The 8,124-nt window shown below is 43.5% G+C and overlaps 1 protein-coding gene across 19 annotated transcripts in view; it reads left to right on the top strand.

Moving 5' to 3' along the window:
• DDB2 (damage specific DNA binding protein 2) overlaps positions 1-8,124 on the top strand; it is a 50,718-nt gene that overhangs the window by 33,979 nt on the left and 8,615 nt on the right. For 9 of the 19 annotated variants that reach the window (XM_086893620.1, XM_086893630.1, XM_086893632.1 and 6 more), the window contains exons 2-4: positions 4,062-4,242; positions 7,028-7,158; positions 7,789-7,980. In XM_086893620.1, the coding sequence (XP_086749746.1) occupies positions 4,074-4,242; positions 7,028-7,158; positions 7,789-7,980 (492 nt within the window). In that variant the 5' untranslated portion in view covers positions 4,062-4,073. The other 10 variants (XM_023928074.2, XM_086893629.1, XM_086893628.1 and 7 more) reach the window with 9 other exon arrangements.

The raw sequence follows: 8,124 nt of genomic DNA, 5'->3' as shown, positions 1-8,124 counted from the left end.
TTGCAAGTGCACTAGATTTGATAAGAGCCAGAAAAATAACTCTGCTGATGCCCTTCACATACAGTGAAATGCTGTGTCAGAAAGTGGACATCAGAAACCATTCTGCTTAATTTCTTCTGAGACTAATCCTCTGTTCAGTTTTACCAGCATGGGGTCCCTGGAATGTGGACACCCATGACAGGTCATTGCCTATGCTGTCATCATGAGTATCTCTTAAAAAAGTGAGGAAACATGCTTATCTTGTCCTCAAAGTTAATCACAGTTGAGAGTATAAGCAACAACTTTGTCTTTTACTGAAACAAAACTGAACCCAACTTTTTGCATAGATACTCCCTAATTCAATTAAGTTCTGAGTTTTTGATTTCCATTATCAAATTAATGTACATTACTAAAGGTCAGAAAAGGCAGATACCTGTCATCCCTTAATAGTCTATATCCAGTGTTTGCCCTATGTTTTCATGCCAATTTCTATATCGATATTCCATGTGCATCTAAGATAGACTGCCTAAGACAGATGCTATTCATGTGGGACCTGGCCACCACCAATACTCATTGCAAGGTGAGAGTACTAAATAGCATGGCTGTTTGTCGTGGGTTGTGCAAAACCAGCACACTTGCAATCCTGACCTCCAAGGCTGGAATGACTTGGGGAAGATAAGGTGCTTGGGTAAATGAGGATATAATGATAGTGATCTTTTTGTTTATTTTCCTGGTATGGGCAGCTTAGCAATTGTCATGGGAAAGAAAGAGGTCAGATAGCATGATATTTACTCCTTCATCTCTAGGGTTTTATATTTTGTTTTACTTTTTCATGGAATATAGGCTTGTTTTAATATAGATGGCAAAGTCTAGTTGTTCTAATGGTATATACATCAGTAGTGAGACTAAAGTAGCCAAAAATATTCGTGCTTTGGACAAAGACCCTGGCAACAAGGAGGCAGAACACCTAAGGGTATTACTAATACCATGAAGCTGATCTTAGCTTTACCAGACCCAGTGACAAGACAGACTCAGTGACAAGACAACCTGGTTCTGTGGGAGAGAACTATGTCCCATAACTGAGGCAGATCTTCAACATAATTGTACATCTGAGAAAAGGCATCCTAAAAATAAGCCTTATATCCTGCCCATGCAGAATTCTACTCCTCTGACTTTGTTGCATGCTGCAGTTAGAAGAGTGTGAGACTGTAAAAACATGAAAGAATGTTTTCTCAAATTATTCTCAAAATAGTCTTTCTCTGACTTGCTCAGAGTACCATCCCACCAAGCTGTGGGACATCAGGCCATTGGCATTTTTTCTCTGCATGAATTGTGTACTGTCTGCTGTTCTTGCCCTTCATGGATAATAATTACAAAAATATCTTCTGATTGTCTAGAGAGAAATCAAATTTGCTGTTAGTCATTGACACAAACACTCTGTTTAGCATGTGGTCTCATCTTGAGTACTGTGTGAAGTTCTGGGACTCAAAATATAAGAATGATGCTGAAGTCCTTGGCTGTCCAGAGTTTGGCTTGTCTAAGTTGGAGAAGAGGAGGCTGAGGGGTGACCTCATGGCTCCCTACAGCTTCCTGAAAAGGGGAAGTGAGGAGGGAGGTGTGATCTCTTCTCCTGGGATCCAGTAATAACATGCATGGGAGTGGTTTGAAGCTGCACCGACGGAGGCTTAGACTGGATGTTAGGAAGCATTTCTTTACACAGAGAGTGGTCAAACACTCTCTCTGTAAAGAGAAGTGGAACAATCTTCTTAGAAAGGTGGCCAATGGCCCAAGCTGTCAGTTTTTAAGAGGCATTTGAACAATGCCCTTAATACCAGGCTTTAACTAGATCAGTCCTGAACTGGTCAGGCAGTTGGACTAGATGTTCACTGTAAGGTCCCTTCCATAGGAAATAGACGTTTCTACTCTTTTCTATTCAATTCCATTTCTAAAAAGTGCTAACTGTGATAGTTTCAAGATGGAAGTGTGTAGGTTACAATGTGTTTTGCTAATGGGTACAGTTCTAAGACAAATGCTGTGTATTACAAAAGTGCATGATGAGACTTTAAGACTTACTAATTGGGTTGATGTATATGTCCAAAACCAGATTGTAATAGTGGTTGTCATTTTTGTGTATGGCATTCTGATACAGCAACTAATACAATTTTGTTACTTTTCAGGGAAAAAGCATAGAGACTGAGTATTTGTCTTTTTTCTGTGAAGTTTTTCTGTGCATTTTCTAGTATGGTAGAAAATCCATAGGTAACTGTAGTTATAGCACAAAAAATAGTAGCACCCTACAGAAGGCATGGCTGTGAACAGCTATTTTAGAACCTGTGTTCATAGCCACCTGTGTGGATGACTGTACCTTAATTGCTCATCACAGTTACTGGTAGGCCTGAAGCGGGCGACCTTACTGCTCCAGAGATGAGGGATAAGGTTCCCCACACAACATGGCCGGCGGACAGCAGCTTCCTTTGCAGGTGAGGGGGGAGTGCTGGTACCTCCCTCTGTGTCGCTAGAGCTCTTCCTTCCCCATTCTTGTCAGCTTCGTCACGTAGGATCTGGTGCTCTCTGAGCTACTCTCCACGAGACTTTGTTATCAGCTGTTGAAGCGCCTTTTGTTGTTGATGCTGTTGTTGATGTTGTGTTCCAACACCAGGTACATTTCCTTGTGGAAATGGTGTGGTTTTTTTTGGTTTTGTTGTTGTTGCCATGTTTGGGGCCCTTACCAAACAGCTTTGATAGGACAATTTGATGTTCTAGAAACTATTGAGTGGTGTATGATTTTACATGCTGCACTAAATAAACAACAGGCAGACACAGCCGGATCGAGCGTTTCAGGCCAGCGCGGCCCTCGCAGCCGCCTCTCGCTCCCGGGGAGCCGGAGGCGTTGCTCATGCTGGCGGCCGGGCAGGCCTGCTGGGCTAGGGGCGTGGAGGCGGGCAGGGGCTAGACAAGGGCCTAGATAAGGACCCTGCGCACTCCCCAGCCTCCCCTTGTCGATGCCGCTGCCCCTCTGCGGCGAAGGGTGGCGGGGCCGCCAGTGCCGGCTAACTCGGTGCCGCTCCGGGGGGCCGGGCCGAAGCCGCTGCCCCCCATTCCCGCCCCGGTTATGAAACCGCGGGGGGAGGGGCCAGCGCCGGCCGCGGCGGCGCCGGGAGAACCGAGTCCGCGGGAGCGCAGGTGAGAGCGGGGTGGTCTTTCCGCCCAGGCCGCGGGGGCTCCGGGCCGCGCCGGGGGCTCCGGGGCGGATCCGCGCCAGGCCCGGAGGCGCCGGAAGGACAAGAGTCCGCGCGGTGCCATCCGAGCTATATTTGACACGGGCAGAAAGCCGTGACGGCTGTTCAGGAATTCTGAGTAAGCTCAGCGCGACCACGGGCTCAGCCTAGGGATGCTCTGTGGGAAGGAATTGCGGCTGCGGACGGCGTTTGGCGCACGGCCCGCTGGCTGCAGAGAAGGCCGTGGGAGGCCCGTGCTTTTCCTCAGGGGCCTGGTGGCGTTGTGGCTGGCATAATACGGGACACGAGTGGCTGAATCCCACCGCCGTCAGATGAGCAGTTCCGGTGTGGTTGCCAGGCAGTGCAGGAGCCCAGTCCAAATACCAGGTGGTGGTTGTGAGGAAAAGTGGCCATTATGCAACAAGTACCTTCTGAACCCGTTTGTTGCAAGGCCAGTTAGCCCTGGCCATCGTTGCTAAAACTCTGACCTTTTCCTTAACTGAATCTAAAGAGCTTAGTGTGAGCTACCAGAGGAACAGTTAGAGTATTATGTGGTTTCACAGATGTACTTTATGCAGATCTTTGGGTTTCAGGCTTGAATGTCTGGTAGAAGAACATCTGTCAAAACATATTCCAGTGCTTTAGGATACATTAGTTTTCATATGTGAACAAAGAAGATTTTATTGAACTTGTTCCTGTCTTCAGTAGAGAACAACAAAAAGCTAGTGTTATCCCAATGAAAGAGGATATAGGTCTAATCACTAGCTTCAGACTAACTGGGGTATGTTCCCTTCCAGTTCTCCTCTCTGATCTTTGGTTAGAAGTATATGACAGTCTTACCTTCCATGCTTTGTTTGCTTTCAGTGATCAGACAGAATGGCTCCAGTGAACCAGCCAAAGGACAAGAAGCGTGAGAGAGCATGTCAGCATTGGCCAGAAGAGGCAAAATCAGCTGGGAAGAGGAAACGGGACTATGGAGAACGAGGGAATGAGAAACAAGAAAAGAAGTCTGTGAGAAAAACATTTAAAGCCTTAGGGAAAAGAGGTAATATTTCTTCAGATTCTTACCCTTTTTCCCTACCAGATTTACTGCAAATGACAGGCATTGACTAGTTGAAGAGGGAGAATGCCAAGAAGCATGTTCAGACACGAGTGTTCACATGGGGTTAGATGTTGAAGTAGTAGGCAGACTTGCGTTGGGGTAGTACATCCTCCAAGTTTTTGTCTAGTGAGTGTGTATGCATGCATGAATGTTTGAGACTCCATACCCTTTGGTACGAGCACTGAAGTACTGAAGATGCTGTTACAGCTCATTCGAGGATGATTTAGTTTTGTGGAATTCCTGCATTACCAGATCTCTGCTTTAGTGTAGGACAGACCAATCTTGGTAATCCATTCTTACTCTCATGCAATTCTGAATGCAGTTGTTAGTTTCAAGGTGGGTGTCCTACAGCATCCAGTCTGAACTGGTATTTGCACCCATTTTTTCCCTGTTCTAACTTTTGCTACAGTTCGTAGGAATACTTTCTACCTCTGTTCAGATTAGAATGGACAGAATTTCCTGTAATTACTTCTCCTCATATGGATTTTTTTCCTTTGGTGTCTAACTTACATTAAAAAAATCTTAAAGATTTTTGATGTAATGTGGAGTTGTGGTTAATTCCTAATATGCTGGAAAGCTCGATGCTTTGCATTATCAGGGAAGCTGTCTAGAATTTACCTACAGCAACTTCATAGAATCATTTAGGGTCAAAAAGACCTTTAAGATCATAGAATCCAACTGTTAACCCAGCACTGCCAAATTCACCACTAAACCATGTCCTTAAGTGCCACATATACACATTTTTTAAGTATCTTTAGGAATGGGGACTCATCCGCTTCCCTGAACCATTGGAAAACTTGTTCGAATGGTTGACAGCTCTTTCAGTGAAGAAATTTTTCATGTTAGCCAACCTAAACCTTTCCTGGTGCAACTAGAGACCATTTCTTCCTTCCTATCACTTGTTACTTGGGAGAAGAGACCAACTCACCTCTCTCTACAACCTCCTCTCTCTCCTTTCAGGTGGTTGTAGAGAGCAATATGGTCTTCCCTCAGCCTCCTTTTCTCAAATAAAAACCCATTAATTCCATCAGTGGTTTAGGTGATCACTGGGGTTACTGCCTTGTGTGGAGATACTTTGTGTTTTCTGTACAATTTTGGCTTAAGGATCCAGAAATTGCTGAAGTGTTTTTCAAAAGTCAGAGATACAGGGGTTCTATGATTTTGCACATTTCCATTGTGTGGTCTGTAAGTTCAAACTTGGAGGAGTTAGCAGGGTGAACAGTAGCTGAAGAGGTAAAATGCTCTGTTTAAAAGGAGTTCTGTCCATAACTGTAGATAGTTAGAACATTTTCTGTAGTTTAGCTCCATGATTTTATTGCAACTTCATGACCTGATTTTTGTATTTGGTAAGCATCTGCCATTCCTACAAGATACTTCAGAAAAATGAGGCTAATCATATTTTTCCCTTAACCCTTTTGTAAAAAGATGAAGAGCTTTTTATTTAAGCTTTTCCATTCTGTGTTTCAGTTTGTAAGTGTTTGGAATTTTTTTTTCCTCCTGATCCATATAGGACAGTTTCCATTTCTTACAATTAAACCACCTTTTTAGAGGGTTTCTTTCAGCTGACTCTAAAAAGGTCTGAAGCTTTATTTTTTAATAAATTATTGTCCATTATAAAATGGAATCTGAAAAAAATTACCTCAATTTCTGTTGCCTCTGAAGAAGGAACTGTGGATACCAATTCTTCAGTAAAAAAAGGGAATTAGAGTAGAAATACTTTTGTATCTGTTTCAACAGGTGTTACAAGTGTTCTCATTATGTTAGCCTGTGAACAAAAAAGTGCGTCTCTCTCCATCATTGCATTAAAGAAAGATTTAATTTAGGTTTTAACCATATAGGATGAGCCATGTGTTTTCAGTCTTCTGTGTTTTTTTTTTAAATAAGTATCCTTAAATGAAAATATCATTTGTGTTTCTTAAGAAGTGCATTTGACATTTAGATCCCCTGGGGTGTTACAGACCATTGGTGTGGGGATGATTAGATCACAGACATGGGACTGAACAGATCTATTTTTTACCTAAAGGCCCCTGAAGACAAAAACTTGGAACGTGAACAAAATGTAGAAACAAGCTGTGCTCTCAGCAAAAATCACTCCAAACAGAAAGGTTTTCAGGCAGTGAGGCGTCAGCAAGTCTGTTATCAAAAACAAAACTCTCAGTGCTGTGAGCAGACTGTATGGGCTACAGCGTGAGCAGACAGAAAGTTCTGATTCACAGCAGGCATTTCAGGAACTGTGTGGGAGCTCATGTTACCATACTTGGGAAATTTGCAGGTGTTCCTGCTGATTACACATACGGCTATTTTTTTGCTGTATGCAGGGAATTACCACCTCCAATGGCATATTTCCAAGTTGCTGGAGCTTTGGATAGTAGCATTGTGGTTTGGGTATAAAACATTTAAATTGTATGCTCTCCAAGAGGTCTACCACCCACCTGTGGCATTGCTTTAGTCGTTTCCTGTTGTCTTTGATAAATCTTTGGGAAAGAGAAGGAAAGTTTAACAAGAAGAAGCATACACAAAGCTCTGGTGGGCTATGGGATGCACTGGACTCCATAATTGCAGAAGCTACTGAACCTTAGATGTGCAAGAATTATTTAGAGGCTTTTATCTTGTGGCTGAAGCTTTTTATGGATGTAGCAGGAAATTCAGATGTCTTCCTTTATTGTTTAATGAATGAGCATGACAGGTGTTGCTAATTAGTGAGTTTTACTCTCTTCCTCACTGGCAGGTTGCTGTGGAGATGGATTTGTGATGAGAAACAAGAGAGTCCTTTCCTCTCAGCTGGAGCGGCGATGCAGCATTGTTCATTATGTCTACCAGAAAATGCTGGGAGGCTCCTTTCAGGCACAGCTCAGGCAGGTGAGGAGTGTCTCCTTCAGGACCTGTTGGACATCTTAGCTCCCTGCATAAAAAGATCTTCAGCACAAGCAGAGGAACTTTAAAGGGATGAGATGTTCCCCAGTTTGTGGGGTACACAGTTTGTGGCTCCAAGTCTGATGCACCCTTATGTTTCTTAATCCTGTAAAATGCAAGAGCTGAGATGGCTGTCCCTTTTGGTTGACCCAGCCCTGCCAATTTTTAGCCTCTGTTAATTCTGCACTTCCTTGAATCATATTTAAATTTGCCCACTCTCCCAGTTGACTTATTGCACAGTGATACTTTTGTATGCTGATCTGGTTTGTGGTACTGTTCTTGTATCCACTTTACTTTACCAATCTTGTCATGTTAAGTGTTGATTTTTTCCCTCTTCACAGACATAGCCATCAAGTCCATAATGTTTTACTGTTTCGCAGCGCTGAATGCCTTTCATTTGAAAACCAGTTCTTTCTGTAACATCCATAGGTGGGAAGCACCTGGGCGAGCTTTGTTGTTACGAATTTTGTGTGAACATACTAACATTAATGACAATTAGAAATTATTAGCATTCCTCATTCCGTGAATCTCAGGGGTGCTTGCAAAAGTCATAATTCTCTTTTACCTTTTAAACAGAGATTGGAGCTGGCTTTTCTGCGTTCTCTTTCCTCATACTGTCTCTTCCGAAGAGCAAGTCCCTTTGACAGGAGAGTGACATGTCTGGAATGGCACCCAACACACCCCAGTACGCTAGCTGTTGGTTCCAAAGGTGGAGACATCATCCTTTGGGACTGTGAAGTGCTTGCTAAAACCTGCTTCATAAAGGGGGTAAGCCTCTGTATGTGAGAAATGGGTGGGAGGGAAAACTGGAGTACTATGGAGTACTGCAGATAAAAACCAAGGTCTGTTGTGAAAAGCACATAAGAGTCTTGGGTTTCAAAGTAGCCAGTTATGGGTAGGACTGAGATGCAT

This window comes from Cyanistes caeruleus, chromosome 6 (assembly GCF_971803275.1).
Source record: "Cyanistes caeruleus chromosome 6, bCyaCae1.hap1.1, whole genome shotgun sequence".
Lineage (NCBI taxonomy): Eukaryota > Metazoa > Chordata > Aves > Passeriformes > Paridae > Cyanistes > Cyanistes caeruleus.
Note: the sequence above shows the minus strand (reverse complement) of the source record. Positions and strands in the feature narration are given on the sequence as shown.